This window comes from Aphis gossypii, chromosome 2, assembly GCF_020184175.1.
Source record: "Aphis gossypii isolate Hap1 chromosome 2, ASM2018417v2, whole genome shotgun sequence".
NCBI lineage: Eukaryota > Metazoa > Arthropoda > Insecta > Hemiptera > Aphididae > Aphis > Aphis gossypii.
Window position 1 is genome coordinate 71910766 of NC_065531.1, and position 23518 is coordinate 71934283.

The 23518-nt window shown below is 24.5% G+C and overlaps 2 protein-coding genes across 3 annotated transcripts; both read left to right on the forward strand.

Annotated features, from left to right (window-relative positions):
- Positions 1-1757: 1757 nt before the first annotated feature.
- On the forward strand, positions 1758-16908 carry LOC114121762 (fatty acid synthase-like). Of its 2 annotated transcripts, XM_027984215.2 has the most exons (34): positions 1758-1908; positions 4579-4743; positions 4808-5134; positions 5205-5405; positions 6968-7206; positions 7266-7499; positions 7678-7881; positions 7948-8082; positions 8183-8413; positions 8482-8671; positions 8735-8964; positions 9049-9353; positions 9464-9605; positions 9906-10016; positions 10093-10201; positions 10270-10704; positions 10779-10939; positions 12008-12181; positions 12272-12505; positions 12565-12758; positions 12830-13030; positions 13100-13169; positions 13232-13405; positions 13465-13644; positions 13706-13904; positions 13990-14182; positions 14244-14389; positions 14475-14586; positions 14665-14803; positions 14879-15158; positions 15518-15801; positions 15869-16096; positions 16309-16533; positions 16600-16908. In XM_027984215.2, the coding sequence occupies exons 2-34, from the start codon at positions 4605-4607 to the stop codon at positions 16795-16797; spliced, it is 6624 nt and encodes a 2207-aa protein (XP_027840016.2). In that variant the 5' UTR covers positions 1758-1908; positions 4579-4604; the 3' UTR covers positions 16798-16908. The 2 variants fall into 2 exon arrangements, with proteins under 2 accessions (XP_027840016.2, XP_027840017.2); XM_027984216.2 differs by lacking the exons at positions 14879-15158; positions 15869-16096; positions 16309-16533; positions 16600-16908 and having other exon boundaries at positions 15518-15683.
- A 2828-nt stretch (positions 16909-19736) lies between these two features.
- Positions 19737-21839, forward strand: LOC126549852 (uncharacterized). The gene is made up of 4 exons (XM_050200244.1): positions 19737-20009; positions 20211-20573; positions 21500-21568; positions 21646-21839. The coding sequence occupies exons 1-4, from the start codon at positions 19737-19739 to the stop codon at positions 21799-21801; spliced, it is 861 nt and encodes a 286-aa protein (XP_050056201.1). The 3' UTR covers positions 21802-21839.
- Positions 21840-23518: the final 1679 nt, after the last annotated feature.

Sequence of the window (23518 nt, forward strand, 5' to 3'; positions counted from 1 at the left end):
TAATTGTACGAAATTGTAGAAAAAAAGCACATAATTTTGTCAAGGTTTAGTATTAAGATTTAAAGTTGGCAGTAGTGGCAAAACCGACCTGATATTTTATTAGGTATATATTTATATTGCTGCATTAAAAAGACCTTCTTAACCTTACAATTTTTTTTTTATCGAAAATGTGAATCAAATCTATTTTATTTTTTGCAGAAATGAATAGCATCCCAAAATTACTCCTTAAACACAACGTTTAAAATTTTCAAATAATGTGTTATCATTGAAAATGAATGATCTGACTTCCTAAATTTAAAATATCAATCGATCAATTGTGAGTTTTAATATTGGACTGCATAACATTTATTTACTGTATTTTTCAAGGATAATCGATTTCTTGATCGTATATTAATAACAACGACGAACAATAAATATCAAAAAAATTACAAATCAATGCAATAAGGTCATATTTTTGTACCTACGTGTACCTACATATTGCATCTCATTGCAATTGTCTTGTGAATACAATATTTATAAGACGTAGAAAAATATCATAACTAGAATAAATTGTTAATACATTATTAAATTATATATTTTTTCAACCCAATCTAGTGGAAAGTAGCTAGGTTACTACCAACAATAGTAACATCAAATTGTCTGATCGATATCCGTTCAATACATTATGAATATTAAATATAGTATACGAAAATGTAGACCAATCATTGACAAAAATATGCAATAAGAGCAAGGACAATATTTTAATTAAAATTAGTAAGTTAAATTAAAAGTGAAATTATAACAAGTTTTACTGTAATTAATGTTTTTTGAATAATTGTTTTTTTTGGTCACTAATGCTATTAGAAAATTAGGTTAATAGAATGCATTCAGTTTTTACAGAAACACAACATTATAATATTAATCTAATTTTTTATCTCTACTTCCTAATTATACAATCAAGCTATATTTTATACTGTAATCTTTTTAAGTATTTTATTAAAGAATTTAAATCATATAAATATTAGTTCTTAAATAATTATTATATTTTTCATTGATTTTACATGTTTGTCAACATTTATTGGCTATTCATAAGACGTTAATAAGGTTCCTACCTAAATGGGAATGGTATCACTGTCCCGTGTATTGGGTTAATATTTTTTTTTTTATTTAAAAAAATGACCAATTAGGTATTGATTTACCTTCAAACTTATATTCGTGGAAATACGAATAAAACTCATGACTTTTATCCAAATCCATTTGAAATAATTTTTGATGATTAATTCATTGCTTCAAATGTAATATTACCAAATAATAATTAACTGCGCCGAAGTGATAGTAAAATCAAATCAAATTTTAACATAAAAAAAAAGATATTTTAAATTCCGTTAATTTATATTATTAAAACTCATAATTAATTTCTTAAAAGCTGTTTTGAGAAACATTTTACATAATGGGTTAATTTGTTTGTTTTTGTTAACGAATTTTAAGACTATGCTAATGTAGTGTGCTAATTTGATAATTCATGGGATACTGATAAAATGTTGACCACACTACTGATTTCCAATATCCTAAAAATGATTTAATGTTTTTGAATAATAAATTAGCAAGCTACTGACGTAATGTTGATGGTTGGTTTTACTTTTTAAAAATATTGCATTGTTTTGCAGTTATGTGATTGTAAATCACTAGAACAATACAGCTTATGTTCATGGCAAGTAGAGTAGGTAAATCATTTACATGTTAACCTTTGTATATGATTTTTAATGAAAATAATTTAATGAGATGATCAATAAATGGTTTGTTTATGTATTACAATAATCATAGCACTTTTTGTCGAAATAAATACAACGATACTCTCGGATTCATTATTCAGTGTGATTAGTTGAGTTGTTGAAGCAGACAACGGATCCACTATAAATTTATTCTCAGGTAATGATTTGACATATTATTTTTTCCATTGTGGCAACGTTTTAGCTGTAAAACATTTAATTTAATATTTTATATTTTATATTTTTTTTTTTTTATTATTATTATTTTATTCTATAAGTATTAACAAAAAATTAATTTACAGTTCTATTCAAAATTAATAATTATTTTCATTAAATTTTGTGTATAATCGACTTACAAAATATTGCGCTTAGTCACAAAATTGGAGCAATATTTTTTATAGACCATAAAGCCGGTATTTTTCTCTTTTTCTTAAATTTCACAATATTATAGGACACATTCTTATTCGTATAAAATCCATAATATCGTATATGTTTCCTGAGGTTTTATTTCCAAGGTTCACATTATCGTTAATGATTAAAAATAATAATATTCGATGGGTATATATTTTTCATAAATTTATAGAATTTTGGACGTATTTATCATTTATCGTTTTAGATTTAGGGCATATTATATTCTATTTTATATTTTTAGTTGATATAATGTTATTATTTTATGTTTCTTTTTATAAACAGTGTGTGTGTGTGTGTGTGTGTGTGTGTGTGTGTGGTGTGTGTGTGTGTAAGCAATACACGCTAAGTATATCACACTCATTGTTTGTAATATGGTACGTAGGTATTAATAAACCCAAAGATATGCATCTTGATGCAATTTTAAAAAGGATTTCTAACAGGGTTTTGTTGATTCGTGAAAATGAATATTTTTTGATTGTATAGAATTCCCACGAGTTACATTACATCAAATAAAATAGAATAATTATATATAGTTATAGGCCTGTATTTTATATTTAATCGAAACAACCAAATAATTGTGTTAAAACCTGTTCAGATTAAATTTTACGGAGTTTAAGAATAGGTAGAGTGAAAAAAACAACGGACATTTAGTTTGACATGACAATTCCTCCCAGAATCAGTTGTATAGAGAATTATAAAAAAAAAATAATACAATTATTAGCATAGGTAATAATTATAGTTAGAAGTAGTGCAGAGCTAACTGTCATTGCCACCCTAGGGAAATCATTCGGTGAGTGGCAACACTATTCAATGCTATATTTAATATAATTTCAAGGGAAACTAAAATATTATGTAGGTACCTACATTTAAACCTTTACCAAAGCCGGTTGCTATTGTAAGTTTATCTGTGAACCTAATATTTTTCCCGTGTAATCATTTTTTATTATTCGAAATTAACAAATCCTATTTTTGTTTTTATTATACAAATAGCTTAAATTTTTTTGAATCACTTAATATACAAATTTTTAATAAAGTGAATTAATTAAATCACTGAATTATAAGAATAATTTTAAGTGCTTTTTATTAACTATAAATGATAATTTTATCATCGGCTTCTTTATCATGAAAAAATATTTATAATTGATTATTACTAAAATATTATATATAAGAAAAAACGGTGTATAAACGGGATAATGTGGGCTAATAATTAATAATGGAATATTAACTATTTTATTTTATTATTTAGAATTGTGTATTGTATAACTGTTCTATCAGTATTAGATATTTTATCTAGAATTAAGTATTTAGTATGGCATTAGAGCTTTTATTTTTATTTTCTATTATGAAATATTTGAGATATATTTTTAAATAAATAAATAATAAGAAAATATTAATGTAATATATTATATATCAATTCCTTGCTCCTAGGTATGGATATATGGCTTCAGTGACCTATAGTGCCATGATTAGAAGATAATAATTATAAATCAATATAATATTTTGGTTAAATATTTTATAAATACAATACAATATATTTTCTGAATAAAATATTGTCTATATTCCTCTAAGATATTACTTATACACCTTATTTGAAGTACTTAAGTAGTATAGTTTCAAAATTCATCATATTAATTTAAATACATAACTATTTTTAAGATATAATATTAATTTTTTTTTGAATTTTTCCCTATTTATAGCTTTCAACTTAATTTCAAATGAAATAATTTTTTAATTTATGAACTATTAATAATAATAATTTGTTATTATCTAGTTATAAATTCAACTTTAATTTTTTTATTAACTAATAATTAATTTTATTTATCATGAAAATAGAAGAAATAATTTTTTAGCAATAGAGTAGATCATAATGATATTTCGTAGTGTAAATTATTATAATTTTGAATTTTAAAAAGCTATATACAATAGAAAGTACAAATACATATATGTATACCTATTTAAAATAAAAATTTAAAACAATTGGTCATAAATGTTTAATTTTATTTTAAAACAAGTTAATATTGAAACCAACTTAACATAGTTTTAAAAGGTATATAAAAAAATACGTTATTTTTTCAAACTATTCATGTAAATGTCTTATTTTTAATATAAAATTTACCAACTTAACTGTATATTTTTTTAATATTAGTATATATCGAAATTATTCAAGTCTTTACATAAAGAGAAATTATAGATTAATTACGAAAATAAAAGGATAACACAATCACTGATATACATTTTTTTATAAAATTTTATATAAATTCCGCTGAACACATTATATTGAATATAGTTATGTAGGTAATAGAATAAAATTCAGAGATGTTAATTAATTATCATATTTATATAATAAAATATGATTAAGTATGAATATTATAATTGACTGTGTAAATTAATTTTGAAATTATTTTTGGATGTTATTCAGTGTTTAATAACAAATAAATAAATATAATGGCTGACCACAAAGAAGAAGTTGTAATATCGGGCATCGGAGGATTGTTTCCAGAAAGTGATAATATAACCGAGTTGAGCGATTTGCTGTTTAACAAAATGAACGGAGTAACAATCGATTCAAGGAGATGGAAACCAAGTATTTAATATTTATTTACTACGATATTAAATTAAATTAAATTAAAAAATGATATTTTTTATAGATAATAATCTGGGTGCGATAAATGGAACTGGAAAAATAAAAAACATTGACAAATTTGATGCGACATTTTTCAGCGTTCATCCAAAACTTTGTAGTGTTATGGACTTATTGACAAAAATGCTTTTAGAAAGATCAATTGAAGCAATTATTGATGCCGGTCTAAGTCCATCAGACTTACATGGAACAAATACTGCGGTATTTATGGGATCTGCAATTAGTGAAACGGAAATGGCATGTATGGATGCCTCTTCAAGCGTATCATTTTCAATGTTAGGTCGTAGTAGAACAATGCAAGCAAATCGGCTTTCTTTTATTCTGAACTTAAACGGTAGTATAAAACATTTAAAATAATAAACAAGACGGTTTTTATAATTGTTTAAACGATGTGTTATAACTAGGACCTAGTTTTTCCATGGACGGAGGTTGGATATGCGGTTCCAATGGTTTGAAAAAAGCGAAAGAAATGATTGAAAATGGTTTCATATCATCTGCATTAGTTGGGGTTGCTAATTTGACTCTTCGACCAGAATTACAATTTGTTCATCAAGGCTTGAATAAATTAAACAAAGGCGATCAAACAAAACCATTCAGTTCTGACGGTAAATTTATATTTTAAAGCAATCAAATCAAAATAATAATAACATATCAAATTTATAGTCCTTCTAATTTTACACTAACATAGTTTTAATTAGTTTATTCTATTGTGTCATCCAAGTGTTTTTTTATTATTATTATTATTATTATTATTATAATGAAAATAAGACAATAATATCATACATTAATGATTTAATTTATGTAGATATTAATCATGCTTGAGATTTACATGATAATTATTTTTAAAACATTAGATACCTATTCACAACAATTTTTCATATTTTGTTATAATTTAAAAACGAATAACCATAGAATATATTTGAAATGTTTACCAAATATTTAAATAGTCATTTTCTATAAATAGTACAATTTTAAAAATATTTTGAAATTCTTTGAGCTTTTTTTAGGCACATACAATTTTATATTTAATTTAGTTTTTTCATTTAATCATTATCAGTAAAATAATTGTTATGCCATAAAAGCTTGAAAATATAATACAACGTTCAAAAAAAAAAAAAAAAATACTTTTTAAATACGTTATTTAAAAAAAAAATTGGACCTTTTCCGTTAGTTCACTACCACTACTTTTTTTGATTTTTCTGTTCATTCACTAACATTAATCCATAAACATATTATTTAGATTCTGGGGGTATGAAGTGTGCTTTATGTGTATATAGTTACTACCAATAACTATATGCGTGTTTCGGCACTCGTCGCTACGCTCCGCACAAATCGAAAATATCCCTCGACTTGCTATGCAACGCCACCTCAAGTAAGTCACAGGATAATCACTGCCCATATACTACGACATAACTTACCCTGTGACTTACTTGAGGTGGCGTTGCATAGCAAGTCGAGGGATATTTTCGATTTGTGCGGAGCGTAGCGACGGCGCCGAGGAGCGTAGCGACGAGTGCCGAAACACGCATGTGTAGTCATTGGTAGTGAATAAACGGAAAAGGTCCAAAAAATTTAATACTACTTTAAAGAAAATTATTTATTTAAATTAAAAATCAATGTTGTAATTTTGTTATAGTACAAAATCATTATCAGTGTGAATTTCAAACGTTTTTTTTATATAAACCATACTCAACGTAATGATATTATCAAAATATGTAAATTAATTCTAAGACATTATTACTCGATTATACTATGAGAAATTGTTTTATAATAAGGTAGTATTGACTTAATAGTTGATAAGAATTGTATAATATTATGGTTTAAATAAAATATATTTAACAAAAATTAAATCAACTTACCATAATACCTACTATGGTTTATATAATCAATGATAAATGATAATACTAATAGTAAAATAAACTAATTTAATAATAATATCAAAAAATATAATATCTTAAAATATACTTAGTGATATAGACTAATTTATTGACCGCTTAGAATCATTTTTCATGTTAAACTATACTTCATTGAATTCAAATTTAACATAACTATTACAGTGATATTCATTGCACAGCAATGTTACTCATTTGTCATTTTATTTTATTAGCTAATTATTAACTACAATATCATATTTTCTTTTATAAATGATATAAATATTTTAATTTAGCTGATGGATACAACAGATCAGAAGCTTGTATTGTTTTTTATCTTCAAAAAGCTTCTGAAGCCAAACGTTCATACGGAACATTGGTGAATGTAAAATCTGTGCAGTTTGGTAATAATTTTGGAAACATAACCGAACACAATGAAAATCACTTTAAATCGTTACTGTTAGATTCTTACAAAGAAGCTAACATTGATCCTGCTTCAATTGATTACATAGAAGCTTACGGATCTGGAATTAAGGTGATGTATAAATGATGATAAATGTATATTTATATTTTAATTTTGTGTTCATTTTACAGAATGAAGATGCTATGGAATTAAATATTATGGAAGAAGTTTTTTGCACTGAAAGTAGAAAAAAACCTTTAAAAGTGGGTTCAGTAAAGAGTAACATGGGTCACTGTGAAGTGTCTGGTCTCTTCATGTCAATTGTAAAAGCCATTATTACGTTAGAAAGTGGATACATACCACCTAACATAAATTACACAGAACCAAATAACAATATAAACGCGTTAAAAAACGGAAAAATTCAAGTACGATAATCATAATTTTATTATATTTTTTAATAAAAACAAAGTAATTAATAAATAATTATTCATATAAAACATTTTTGCTAAAGCGATTACATTACTTATACATTACTTAATATATTACCATATTAACATTTCTATCTGTAATTATAAATTATAAATTATTATCGTTTTCTTGTAGGTTATCACTGAAAAAACTCCTTTTACTGGTGACATAATTGGAATCAGTTCATTTGGAATTATAAATGCTTTTAGTCATGTAATTCTTAAAAAAAATAATATCGTTAATAATAACATGATGAACGTTCACGACTCTAACAATATTCCACGTTTACTATTTGTATCAGGGCGTACTGAGGAAAACGTTAGAGGGGCATTAAACATGGTATCTATAAATTAAAATCAAAAGCTTTTAGATGTATTATATTAATATTAATCACATGATTATTAGATTAAAAAACGAGGAAACAATGCAGAGTTTGTAACACTGACTAACGACGTGTTCACTAACAATATCTTTGCCCATTTCTTTAGAAGTTATACCATTTTCCCTGCTCTGGATGAATCAAGAATAGATGATACCTGGGTAAATAGCATTTTTATAACTATTAATTCATTTTGCGTACTCCTATTGTGTGTTATTTTTATTTTATTTTAAAATAACTTAATAAAAATTATATTTAAAGAATATTAGTTCAACAAAACGTCCGATCTGGTTTATATTCTCTGGAATGGGGTCACAATGGCATGGAATGGGAGCAGATCTTATGAAACTTCCAATTTTCGCCAATGCTATAAATAAATGTGATAATGTACTAAAGCCACTAGGAGTCGACATCAAATACATAATAACCAGCCAAGATCCAAAAATATTTGATAATATACTTAATTCTTTCGTTGGAATCGCTGCCGTTCAGGTTTAAATCAATAAAATAATGTCTGAATTTGCACAATAAATATATGTGTTATACATTCATATTTTTAGATCGGATTAGTAGACGTTTTGAAAGCATTAGACATAGTACCTGATGGAATTATAGGTCATTCAGTCGGAGAATTGGGGTGTGCTTACGCAGATGGTTGTTTTACAGCTGAAGAAATGATATTATCTGCTTACGCCCGAGGTCGAGCTTCCGTAGAAACAGAACTTATCCCTGGAATGATGGCCGCCATTGGTAATATCTGCAATTACCACCAAAATATTTTTAATCAATTTTTTTTTTTAACTTATTATTTAGGACTTGGATATGACCAAATCAAAGGGAAACTTCCACATGACATTGATGTCGCTTGTCGTAATAGTTCCACTAGTTGTACAATTTCAGGTCCAGTTGATAGTATCAATAAGTTCGTTTCAGAATTAAAATCCGAAGGTATCTTTGCAAAAGCCGTCAACGTTGCTGGCATAGCATTTCACAGTAGATATATTCAAACCGCTGGATCGACTCTGCTTAAATATTTGAAAGAAGTTAGTCCAATAAACTTAATATATTATTTTCGCATCAGTAATGTGTAGGTAAAAATGTTTAAACAATTCAATTATTTTTTATAGGTAATTAAAGTACCAAAAAAAAGGTCTTTAAAATGGGTTAGTAGTTCATTGATGGAAACAGAATGGGAAACTGACCTCGCAAAATATTCTTCACCAGAATATCATACAAACAATCTACTAAGTAGTGTATTATTTGAAAACGTTCTAAAATACGTTCCGAATGACGCGATTGCTATTGAAATTGCTCCTCATGGTCTCCTTCAAGCAATTATAAAAAAAGCATTACCTGACACAGTTACCAACATACCACTTACAAAAAAAATGTATGGAGATTCAATTCGATTCTTACTTGCTTCTATTGGAAAGTGAGTCATCTTTAACTTTTCTAACTATATTATATGATTTATATTTTGTAAATTGGATATATATATTTTTTTTAAAATTATTATTCTATATTTGTATTGATTTATTTTAGAATGTACACTAATGGATTAAATCCAAAAATAAAAGAACTTTATCCAAAAATAACATTCCCTGTAAGTCGTGGAACACCTTCAATTTATGGTTTACCATTTTGGGATCATACTGAAAAGTGGACTGATGGACTAAATGACTTTGTAAGTAAAATTTCGATGGAAAAAATTAACAAAATAATATATTTGTGCTTATATTAACAATACTGTTTAATTCTATTTATTATCTTATTAACGTGTTATTAAGATATTTTATTATATTTATTGTTATTTATTACATTCATTAATCATTAAATAAACGTATGTAAAAATGTTGGATGTTGTGCTAAATTAGAGGAAAATATATTACTCATTTTTTACAAGAAATTCAGCCTACAGAAAATTTAACTATTTTGAAACCGAAAAAGGTATAAATTGACAATTTTTATTTTTATTTTGTTTTAGATGGACGCGCAATCTGGCGAAAACATATCTTTATTACTACTTCATGATAATATACATTTAACTAAATATCAAATCCATGGTCAGCATATAATTCCATTTTCGTTTATATTAGTAAGAAAAACAAAATCTTAAACATCTATTAAGTTTGAACTACTATTTAAGTATTTGACATTTTATTAATTTTCAGTTTAATGTTTGGAAGACATTTATTCAAATAAGCTGTGATAGTTTGTACGAAAAATCGATTCAATTTAAAAATCTTCGATTCAAAAATAATGTAAAAATACATACAACTGGTGAGCTTCTTTATTTATTTTATTAAATATATTAAATTACGATAAAAATCTAATTTTGGTTTTTCTAGAATCTTCTGAAAGCTATATAATGATTCAATTGGGATCTGGTACTTTCGAGTGCAATATTGATAATGAGTCCGTTTTATCAGGCGAAATAAGATTTTTAAGTGATACAGTCTTGGATTCTACAAAAGAAAAATCAATATACTTAAACAAAACATCAGAACACTTTCAAGGCTATATATCGGAAAATGAGATATATTCTACTTTGAAAAATAAAGGATTCAATTTAGGAGAAGACTATAACAACATTACAAATTATGAAATTTATAAAAATAGTATCCAATGTTCCATAAAATGGAGAAACGATTGGATTTATTTTTTGGAAGGGTTAATTAAGTTTCCATTTTTAGAAGATTTAGGTACAGATCCCATAAAAATGCCAGTGTATATAAGAGAATTGTGTGTAAACCCTGCATTATTTAAAAACATTTCAGAAAAAGGTATATTAAAATATTAATACTTTTCCAAGGTTCAAGATATGGTTAATGTATTAACACTAAATATTTTTTTTCAGATATAAGCGTAAATTACAACAAACTAACTAATGAAGTGACTTGTGATGGAATTAAAATATTTGGTATGAAAAGTGAACCCATATCATTACCCAAGCTTAAGTTTTCAGAAGTCAAATTACAAGAAAAATCATTTACTAAATTCAACTATTTAAAATGCAAAGTATGTTAACATAAATTATAAAATATATTATTAACTGCTTAATACATAAAAATTATAATATTATTTTTTTACATAATAGTGGCTGTTTTAGTTAAAACATTTAATTTGTTGCTAATAAGTTAGTTTTATAATTATCTTAATAACCTAACTGTTTAACGAATCTATTATTATAACATAGTTTTATCCAACTACATATGAATAATAAGTTAAAATGAAATCCTATTTATGGTTAGGTTGACTATGAGGTATGGTTACTTATCAATTTATTGATTTTGTATTACTTTTATTTAATTACTACATATATATAATAATTTCAAATTCGAGTAACAAAAAAATATTCCTTGATTTAATAATTAAGTTGAAACAAATGTGTACCTATTCGTCTAAATTAGACACTATAAACTATTACAGTACCTAAATGCACAATAAGAAGGAAATTGTAAATCTATAAGGCAACTTTTTAAATAATATAATAAGTTATGATTTAAAAAACTTAGCGCTAAAAAATCACTAATGTATGACCAAGGTAATGAATACTTAAAAAAAAAAATAATAAAAACTTTTTTAAAACAAAGTCAAATAACACATTATTCCCATATAGCGTTACATTTTTAGAGGTTAATAAAATGTTTGTTAATTTCTATTGTAAATTATTAATTTATTATTTACTATTGTTGTTTAACATTATTAATGTTGATACAACTGAAGTAGTTTGAGTAATTTTTTTCTATTATCAATTTTAAAAATGTAGGATAGAATACATAAAGATAAATTAATAATGTATGGTATACTAATTATATACATAATGAAATTAATTATCATTGAACATCTAAAACGTTATACTTAACTTTCAAAAATAATTTATAAAATAAATATAATTACATAAACATACGTATTATAATTTGTAAGATTATAATACCTACTTATAAGTTATACATGTATATATAATAGAAAATGAAAAAGGACATTTAAGAAAACTATTTAGTTAGGTACCTTAAATAATAATTGTTAAAAATAAAATATCTAAACACAATTTATCATAAAACAAATTTAATATTTAATTTCCAGAATATTAGCGACTTTGTTAAAGATTCTATGGATATAATAATGGAGGCTGATAAATTAAATTTTGATACAAGTGGAAAAATTATTCTTAGTACTCCATATCATTACGACGATCCAATAGCTAAAGCATGTACAAATGAAATTAAACAAATTATTAAAAACCAATTATCTATAAATGTAAGTGTATTATGAATATTTTAAGTAAAAAATATGTAATTAACTATTGTAATATATAATATAATACTTAAACTAAAATATAACCATTAGAGTATAATCATAAACTGGGACAACATTAAGGACGAATCAGATTTTGATGAATCTGGACGGTTTATCACTGTAACTAATGTAAACTACTTGCAAGATACAACAAGAGCTTTAGTAAATAAAAAAAATAGTTTCATAGTTGTTTGTTCATTAAAAAAACTTCAAGAACTTAAAGACTGGAAAATAATCATACAACAAGAATTCAACAATAACAGCTGTTTGACATTGATGAAAAAGGTAAATCTACAACTTTTTTTATTAAGGACTACACCAACTTACTGCATTCATTTTTATAGATGGTCAGTTTAGAAGAAAATAGTATATTTATTGAACCAATCAATGATAATTATGACTTGAGCATTTGGAGAGCACTGGAGATGTATAATTCACCAACGGGCAAGATTTATATAATCTCAAAGTCTGAACCATTAGGAGACATTATCACTTATGTTAAAGACATTCTACAAAAGTATAAATCAAAGAAATTGAGGTCAGCATATAACACAGAACTAAGGCACCAAAACAATTAAATATATATATTTATACGTATATTGTTGTTAGATTCTTGTTTATTTTGGATTCAAACGCACCAGATTTTAACTCTAATCAAACATTTTATGCAAATCAACTATCAAAAGATTTAATAGTAAACATTTATAAAAATGGTGGTTGGGGTTCTTATAAAAGAACTGTTCTTCAAGATTTAAAAGATGATATAAAGGTCAATAAAAATTTGGTGTTTAAAAATTTTACCACAAATACGTAAGTAAAATTAAAAATATATTTTCTAATTTTATATTAATTTTTGTATATTATGTTACTTGATTTCAGTCAAAACAAATTAACAGTAAAATATCTAGGGTTGAATTTCAAAGATTTAGTTGTTGAAGAAAGCAGCGAAGTAATTATTTAATAATATTAGTAATGTATTAAAGAATATAATATTTTATTTATTTTAATTAGAACAAATTTGGACCTTTGGAATACTCAGGGCATATTGACAATAAAACCATTATGGGAATTACTTCGTTCGATGAAATATCTTCTCAAATGGTTTATGACCCAATATTATCATGGCCTATACCATCGACATGGTCACTAGAAGAAGCAACAACTGTTCCTCTAGCATACGCCATGGTGATTATCCTTTAAGTTAATAGTAACAAAATAAACTAATTTCATGTCTGCCGTTTCAGAGCTATTATATTTTTAACGTCTTATGTAAACTTCGAAAGGATAATTCTATTTTAGTAACCTCAGGATTGCATCCAATAGGTCAAGCTGCAATTGCAATAAGTTTAGGTATGAAATGTGAGACTTATGTTATTGTTGATTCAGACCTACAAGCAGATCAATTATGTGGAATTTTTCCGGAGGTATTAAATTATTAACCATAGCGAATAAAAAAAATATAATGAAATAAAATTTAAATTGTAGCTTTTGCGATCAAGAATATTTATAAACACTAACAACAAATTTGATGTTCAACTAAAAATGATAACCAAATCAAAAGGAATAGATTTTATATTGAACTTTTTGAGTGGTGAATCATTTGAAGCTGCTTTTCGAGCAATAGCTATGCATGGAAGTTTTTTTAATTTTTCAAAGTCAGATATGAAAAATCAAAAATACTTAAGTAAACAAACATATTACACTAAAATATTATTAGCTTTATTTTCGATTAATGGAATTTATAAAAAATAATTGTTATAATTCAAAAGGAACGCGAATATTCTTGCAAAACACATCGTTTTTCGCTGTTGGTTCAAATAATTTGTTAAAAGAAAGTGCGGAAAATAAACAAATTGTAAAACAAGCATTCATGGCTGGATTGAGCCAAGGCGTGATAAAAACTTTCCCTAGTCATGTGTTAACTACATCATTGAGTGATAGTAGTATGTTTGACATGATGAGGTAAATAACTACAAAATTTTAGGAATTTTATAATGTTTTCATTGATTCGTGTTTTGTGTAGAAATAACGCTGCATCGATTAATTCTAAAAAAATGGTATTATCAATAAATGATTATATAAATAATGACAATAGTTCTAAGTTGAAAGAAAAACCACTTGAATGTAACATGTATGAATGTCATCCAGATAAACTTTACCTAATAGTTGGTAAATATTTATCTACTAATTTCATTCTTTATATTAATTTATATATATATGTATTTAATTGCCAATATGTTTTAATTTAATATAGCTGGAAATAAAGGAGATTGGCTAGACCTCGCTGAATGGTTAGTTGACCGAGACGCTCAAAACATTTTAGTCGTAGTCAAAAGGTGTTTAATGTCATCGACCATGTGTAGAAAGTTCGTAATTACTTTTATGAGTATTTTATTTTAACATTTACTGAATAATATTTTTTATGGTTAAATTTTCCTTTGTAGGTTTGATAAACTCATCTCTCGAAATGTGTCTGTACAAATTGAATCAGATGTACACTTAAAAACAAAAGAGGAATCACTTATTTGGTTAAATAATTTGACATCATCTAAAGTGTTAGGTGCATTATTTATAGTTAACCAGGTATTTTTTTTATTTTTTTTTTATATAATTTTTATTTTTACTAATTTATTTTTTGTTATTATTATTATTATTTAGTTTGATGATAAAAAAATTAATAATTTACGATATTGTTTTGAAGAACATAAAAATAAAATAACTGCTACTCCATTTATATGTATACTAAGTAAGGCAGAACACATTTGTGCTGAACTTAAATCAAAAGGTTTTAATGCATTGAATATATCTTGGGATGGACAGTCCTCAGAACCAAAAAATACAGGAACAGTAATGCCTTCCCTTGATTTTCTACTACAAAATTCAAACACTTTAGAGTCTTCTTCATTTATATGCTCTGAGGAAAAGAATAAATCAAAATGTAATTTTTTTTTTTTATTAAATAATAAAAATAAAGTTGGATTAAATATTATTTTTAATTCAAAAAATAATTTAAACTCAAACAGAGAAAAAAATATAATAGTTTATAAAATACATTTTAATTTAATGATTTTATTTAAGTTAGTATTAAATAATATGTAGAATACTTAATTAATAATTTCATTAAATTAATTTTGTTAACTATGAAAATTTTCATTTTTATGGTTAAGTAATAATATTGGTACAGTCTTATATTTTATAGTAAATTGTATTCATAATATTATATTAATATTGTTTTAAATAGTTTGAAAATTTTATTTTTTAAAAACATAAAATTAAAATTAAATAAATTTATTATAGGGTCACAACAAATGAACGACGTTATTAAAAATGTTTTCCCGGAATCCGTTAACGAATTACATCTTCTTAATAATAAAATAACCGAAGAAGCCGGATTTATCGAAGTTGGTACAAGAAGTCCAAGATTATCACAATTGAAATCTGTAATACCTGTGTTCGTTATACCTGGACTGAAACCAAAATGCATCGAATCATTTTACAAACAATTTTCCTATCCCACTTTTGAAGCTCAATATCCCGAAGAAATTATATCAATCGATAGTTTAGCCGAAACTCTAGTGAATGTATGTTAATAATGAATTAATAAATCTATATTTTGTCAAACTGATTTAAGTTTTATTCTACCTTTAGAAGCTTAAAAGTATTTCGAATCGAGATTACGTATCCATTATTGGGGAATCTTTTGGTGGAATTATTGCACTAAAAATGGCTCAAATTTTGGAATCACAAGGAATACTAGTTACAGTAGCGTTATTAGAAGCCGATCCAGAGTTTTTGACTGAATGGGCTGAACGATTCCTGTCAAATGATAATTTTGCCAACAAGTTAAATAAAATGTATAGTTCATTCTTCAGTGAGGTAAATACAAAGTATATACGGACTAAAAAGTATTAATTAATAATTATTAGTCATTATTTTATAACAAAATAAATGATATTTTCATATAACTGAGTAAACATTTGTAATGAATAAACCATTTTTAATTTTTTTTGATCCTCTATCGCTACTTTTTTATACTAACAATTATTTGTTTGTTTTAAAAGTCATTAATTTATTATTATTTTATTTAGATTTCTAAATCTACAGTTCAAACGCGTGACAATGAATTCCAATCGATAAACATGTCATTTCATCAAAAAATATTTGAAGAAAATACACGCAGAGCTTTAAATCTTATTTGGTTTTTATTACGAAAATCATTAGAGTCTAAGCCACTGCCAAATAAATTGCATACGAGAGTGTTGGTTTTTAGATATGAAAGAAAGTTTGAATTTAATATACCCAAATTAAACGATGTAAGTTTAATCGATTATTTTGCAGCTATTAATCAACACTTAAATTGTACGTCAATTATGTTACAGTATTGTTTTAACCTGCCATTTGTATACGTCATACCCAAGCCAGATTATAAAAGTATGTTGGAGGACAAGAAAATGATTGAAGTCATAACAAAGAACGTAGTACTATCGTATCCAATTGGAATAGAATTATCGTTGAGTGATAAATATAAGAATTTCTATTTTAACATTGAAAAATATTTATCGATTCATAAATCATAAGATAGATTTCATTTGTTAGTATTAACTTTAATAAATAAATATATATATAATATATATGTGTGTCAATTGTAAATGGAATAAATAAAAGGATTGTGTTATATATTAAACAGTATTATTAATTGGCTTAGAATCAGTATTAACTTGTATACAAATAGATACCTATAGTACACACTAAAAGTATATATTTTAAATGATTATCCTATTATCCTATATAATATATAGGTATATTTTCGATATATTTATTATCAAAGATATCACATATTCATATGGACTTATGATACACTTATAATAATAACTTATATTAATATACAATACATTTTATCTAAGAAATGTTAAATATATATTTTTTTAAAGTAAGCAAATGGATTACTGTAATAGTGTATAGTGATGACTTAAATTTGAATTTAATGATATTGTAACATTTTATACAAAGAACGATTCTGATCAAAGGCAGTTTGTTTGCATATATCAAGTATAATTCACGATATGGTTTTTTTATATTAATTGTGTAGCATTACAGCATGTTGATTTAGTTTTTTACGAAAACTTTGAGTCTATTAAATCATTATAATCATTGTTGTTGTTATTTATTTATTGCTGTCGACCATATAACATAAATATAATATATACGTATATACATAAAACATATAAAATAAGTTAGAAATATGGCTGAACAGCTCCCCTTTTAAAAGTATAATGCTTGTGCTAAAGGGGAGAGCTTGATTAAGAAATGTTATATGTTGCTTATGTTGCTTTGAATCCTATTGATATAATAAAATTACACAATATACATATTTACAATTATTGAAATGAGTGGTATATTCATATAGAAAGTTATACGTTTATAATGAAATTAAGTCTAGAGTTGGTGTAATACTTATTAAATCACAATTTGTTCAAATTTTAACTTAATTATAAATTTGTTAATTATGGAAAATAGTGCCCACCCTAAAAAAGTGATGCCATAAGAGATAATTTGACTAAACTGTTAACAAATAGACCGTTCTAATTAATTTTACTTCAAAATAATTTATTAATATTTTAAATTTGTACTGTAATTTTCTAATAGTTTGTACTAATTATAGTAGGTATATGGTAATTCTGTTTAATATATTTTTCAATGATTATCACAAGATATTCTACTTTATCTGTTTGGTGAATATTGATAAAATTACAGGGTTTTAAATCCATTTTACTAATGAGAGTGGCGTATTCACGGGGTAAAATGAAGGAGATACAGTAGAAATTATTTAGACGACATTCAAGGGACCAAGGAAAATAGGATAATAACCGTATAGCCAATAGTACCTATACCTAACGTATGTATATGTTGAGTATTGATCATAGAACACCACTTTATGTTATTAACCTGTTATACCTATAATTATTTATTTAATACAAATTATGATAAATATGATCAACAAATTCAAAAATAAGTACTTAATACATAATTTAATAAGAAATAAGTATAGGTATAAAGGGCATAACAAGAGTCAATTATTAAATATTCATATTTATTTATAAATCAATATCATTATTTGTTTTGAAAATAATATATTCATTGTCAATTTAATGCGATTTTATGTAATTTCATTCGTTAATAATTCATTTTTTTATATAAATTATAAATAATTACAACTCACAATGTGTGTAGAACTATATGTAAAATAATCATTTTAAGTATAACAGCTATATTGAACATTGTGAATACATTTAACTTAACAATATTTGATTTTCACTTCAATGACTTTTTGAAATAGTCATTTTCATTTCTTCGTAAAAATAATAAATAAATCTTTTCATTAAATCATTTAAAATAGTAGTTTGAATTCATTAAACATCAATAATGGTCACAAACCTTACATCCTAATTCACCAGTTTTTTCTTTATTTAATTTGAAAATATAAATAAATATTAATAATTATGAGTGGGCGATCAGTATTAAATAATTTTAATTGTGGTTTTTTGGTATGCGGTATTGGTTGTATAAATTACGGCAAAAGGAACTTGAAGATGAACGGGATATTTTATTTAATACGATTTCTATTAATTTGTGAAGGTTTATACATAACCTATGCCCACAACCAATGGGTAATGACTATGCTGAACTTTATTTTAATAGTTTATATACTAATATAAATATTTTAATATGTTGAAAAAGAATTTATGATTTCAAATTTAATTAGTTAGTATATTGGTTTCTTTCAACATTCGTTCTGATGACTCTGGTTATAAATATAATTTCAACATTTAATAGCGCTTATACAATGACATATTATATCCATACATTTCTGAGTAATTGTTACAAACTCCTAATTTTTTATACCTAAATTTTAAATAATATTATTACTTGTAGATCATAAGCTCAACTCAATAATAATAATTTTAACAATGACATTAAAGTATACCATAAATCAGCGTTTCCCAACCTTTTTTTACTCAACGTACCTTTAGTTTTTTAAAAATCTCATATCGCCCTCCCCACACAATCAATTTTTTCAAAAGATTAACATTTTATTTTTTAACAAGCTATTTTAATAAAGAAAAAATATAATTTAACATTTTAATGCTACAATTTAGTTAATTTTATATTTAGATACCTACTTATAATATAAATAATAAAAACGTAGATGATAGATGAGTGCTCCCCTCAAAAAAACGCCCGCTTTAAAATAAAAAATGTCCTCAATGGGGACGATAGCACCCACGTTGAGAATCACTGCCATATGCCCATACATACATATAACTATATTATAAATATAAATTAATCATTGATTATGAAATGTTTATATTTCGTATATAAATATAGGTAATACTTATTTAATAGTATAATGTATATAGTATATATAACAATTAACAGTACAATTAATTAATGCAATTTTATTTTATAGCTATCAATATATAAACAAGGTGTGTTCGAATTTACATCGTTAATAATTATGAGCTGTTATGAATTGTTAGTTATTGCACCATTCATATCGATTTTATGGCGTGTATTTTTCGATAATCAATTATCTATAATATTGTATACGCTTGAAAAAATTCATAAAAAAATGATTCGGTTGAATTTGGTTGGTTCGATCAAAACAAAAATAAATTGGTATTTGATTGTTGGAATTATTGTAAATATTATAGCAAATATTATAACTCCGTTATTATATCGGTTACCAGCTTCTTCTGCCAATTCTATAAAAATATTACATATGGTAATTGTTAATCATTAATACATAAATATTATGATCTATAATAATTTTACAAATATTAAATAAACTGATTGTTGATTTGAAATAGATTGTTTGTTGATCTTTTTTTTTATCAAATATGTATTAAAACCAATGTCTATAAATAACTTAAATTAAAGATGAAGTCGTGATGTCATTTAAAATATTATGTTTTTTTAGGTTCAATGGAAGTTTATAAATGCTTGTGCATTTTTTGAATACATACTACTAATATTATACATACTGCAGATGCAGTACATGATAAATGATAACATTTTGGAAAGAAAATCATGCTTAAGTACATTAAAAGATATGTATTTGGAAATTATAGAATGCTTAAATCATGTCAATAGATCGATTTATGGTATGCCGGTCATTGTTGGATTTATTGCAGGAACAATTGGTGAAATCATGTTATTGTTATACAACAGTTTATTATTCCCTGAAGATTCTAAAAACGACATTTATCATATTGTACTTGCTTCTATAGAATTATTAGTAAAAATAGCCAATCTTATTGTATTATATGGAATCGGTCATTTCACGGAACAAAAGGTTTTTAAATAAAATATTATTATAATAAAATTTTTGTAAATTAACCATTTTTTTTAGTATTTATATACAAATATTGAATTAAATGTAAATAATAATAAATGTATAGTACAAGTTGAATCTGGCTGATTAAAATATACACAATACTAATCACATTTTCAAAAATAACAAAAAATATTAATTAAACAAAAACAAATAAAAAAGAATAAATTACAACTAATGTGAAGACTATCAGTGGCGAATACTGACTTAGATGTATATGGGCATGTTCGTTTATTATAATATATTATGGTTCTATTTAATTTAGAACTAATAAACAATACACAAATTTATATTAATTTATAAATAAGACTTTAATTACCTAATTATATATATTGTATACAATAGCATTTTGTTAAATAATACTTTAATAATTGTAATTGAGACTTGACTAACTCTTTTAACTAAACTAAAAAAAATTGTCATTTGCTAGTACACGTAAATTTTATAAATTATGTTGACGAAGCCCAACAGAATGAGCATGCCTCTGGTGATTAATACGCAGATGCTAGTAGAGAGGGTCTCGGATTTTTTTTTTAAGCGATAACAAGGGTCGTATAGTTTGCGCACACATCTATCGCATGCTCTATCATTAAATGTTAGAATAAATAATATAATAGCATTTTTATTTCTAAGCATGCGGCCCATGCTGAGTAGGTATGCCTGGAGAATTCGCCACTACTAACCATTGATATTAACTCTAATATTATAATTATGTTATAAACCTCATTTTAATTAATAACACTATGAGTTTTCGTTTTCAACATTTTTGATAAGATTTAAACAATTATAGTAAAAAAGTGATCTTACATTAAATTAGAAATTTTAAGATTCTATATTGTGTTCGATTTGTATGTTCAGCTTATTTTAAATAATTTTTTTGGTTTTAGATTAATCGAATAAGTTTAGTCTTATATCAATTGTACGTAATCGAAAGAAACCCCAGAATAAAACGTCAGGTATAATATTTATTTTATTTATTACATGTAATTTGTATTAAATTTTTGATTAATTTGTAATAATTATTTTTTTCAAGATCAAATTTTTTATTTTACGAAGACTGCACGAACACTATCGTTTTGAGGTGTATGGAATATGTCGGATTACTTTAAGACAACTACTTATTTTATCAAACAAAGTATTATGTGTTTACTTTTTTATTCAAATTCAATTCAAATTAAATAAAAATTAAACAGATTTTTTTCAATCGTCATAGAATTAATCTATTGACAAGCCACTGATTTTACTTAGAATTATAATTAATTTAAGAAAATTTGTTTAAAAATACATATTACATAATAATTATATTATTTATAAATATAAAATCAGTACATTTTTATTTTCTTTCATAATAAGTGTTGACTATATAACTCATCATTATGTAAATCAGTTAATTTTATGCATAAAATTTAATGATAAATCATTAACAATTTATAAAAAATATTTATATATTATTAAAAAAAAAAAAAAAATTAAATATATTTTGAAAATATAAAAAAATCATAAAAAAATTTTGAAAATATTTTGAAAATATATTTAATAAAATAAAAAATCATAAAAAAATTGTGAAAATATATTAAAAAAAATATAAAATATATTTTGAAAATTTATTTTATTTTGAAAATATATTTTGAAAATATATTAAAAAAAATCAAAAATCATAAAAAAATTTTGAAAATATTTTGAAAATATATTTCAAAAAATAAAAAAATATAAAATTTATTTTGAAACAATTTTTTTTTTATAAACGTTTATAATTCAAATTTTTACAAAATCTGTCGAAAACGCGAAAATTTGCAAGTAATTTTGAAGTTGAAAAATCATAGAATTTTTTGTATTCATAACTAAGGATTAAAATTATAGCACTAAGTTTTCCATAAGTTTTACTTCAAGTAGCTATAGAGAAAACTCATAACATCATTATAGAAAAAATTTTATGTGAGTTTGAATTTTATCCTCAAACGATTTTAAATATTTGTTATTATTCAAAAAGTATAAGTAGTAGATACTTGAAAGTTTTACCAGTTATTTAGATTGGTATTTTCCTTACATGATTTAATTTTCAAAATATTTTTAGTTTTTTTGAGCTATTTATAGACAACTGAAATTTTCAATTTTTTTGAAGTGCCGATAAAATTTTTTTGGCCCTATCAAAATACTTGAAAATTTTATACAAAGTTCCTCATATGTTATTCTTATAGTAATTAAAAAATTATAAGATTACATAGGCACAATTTTTTTGTTATTAGCATTTGAAGTTCAAATTTTGACGAAAAGTCGTCAAAATTATGAATATTTGCAAATTGTTTTGTAGGTATAATTCATAAAAATGTTTGTATAGGTAGCTAAGAGTTGAATATTAAATACAAGATTTTTCATAAGTTTAGCTTACAATAATTATAAAAGAACTTAAATTTTGGTGTATTCAGGCCATTAAAACATAAACCACCTTTTTCACCAACCACTGGAAATTATATTCTAGGGCTCTAGGCTGACAAATCATCTTCGTTCAGGATCGTTTTTCGTATACAATGATACCTATCATTGCATTCAAATTTAACCTACTCTAGTCCGAGGTCAACCCCACCCTCTAATGTACAGCAGAACGGTACCCACTTGCCCACCTTTTTTTTTTTTTTAGTTGTATTTGTTATTTTTTGGAGAAAGTTTTTACGAAAGAACATTTTTAAAAAGTTAACCGAATAAGTAGAAAAAGTGCAAAATCTATTCATTGATGTCTGGGATTTGAACTCGATACCATGGTCTTTATTTACTCTATGGTAGACGTAGACATCTAAACATCAGTTCGATGTACAATCAATATAATCTATGGTTTCTATAGTTATTTTAGTTTGGAAATTTGAAATTTGTTGAGTGAATTTTTTTTTAGTTCACAATAATCTATCTAT

Excerpts from the sequence above, each read along its gene's own strand:
- LOC126549852 (XM_050200244.1), top strand. The coding sequence starts at position 19,737 with ATGAGCTGTTATGAATTGTTAGTTATTGCACCATTCATATCGATTTTA. Across the intron at positions 20,010-20,210 it reads AAATATTACATATGGTAATT|TTTATAAATGCTTGTGCATT; the intron begins GTTAATCATTAA and ends GTTCAATGGAAG. Across the intron at positions 20,574-21,499 it reads GTCATTTCACGGAACAAAAG|ATTAATCGAATAAGTTTAGT; the intron begins GTTTTTAAATAA and ends TTTTGGTTTTAG.
- LOC114121762 (XM_027984215.2), top strand. The coding sequence starts at position 4,605 with ATGGCTGACCACAAAGAAGAAGTTGTAATATCGGGCATCGGAGGATTG. Across the intron at positions 5,135-5,204 it reads TTTTATTCTGAACTTAAACG|GACCTAGTTTTTCCATGGAC; the intron begins GTAGTATAAAAC and ends TGTTATAACTAG. Across the intron at positions 10,940-12,007 it reads TCAACTATTTAAAATGCAAA|AATATTAGCGACTTTGTTAA; the intron begins GTATGTTAACAT and ends TTTAATTTCCAG.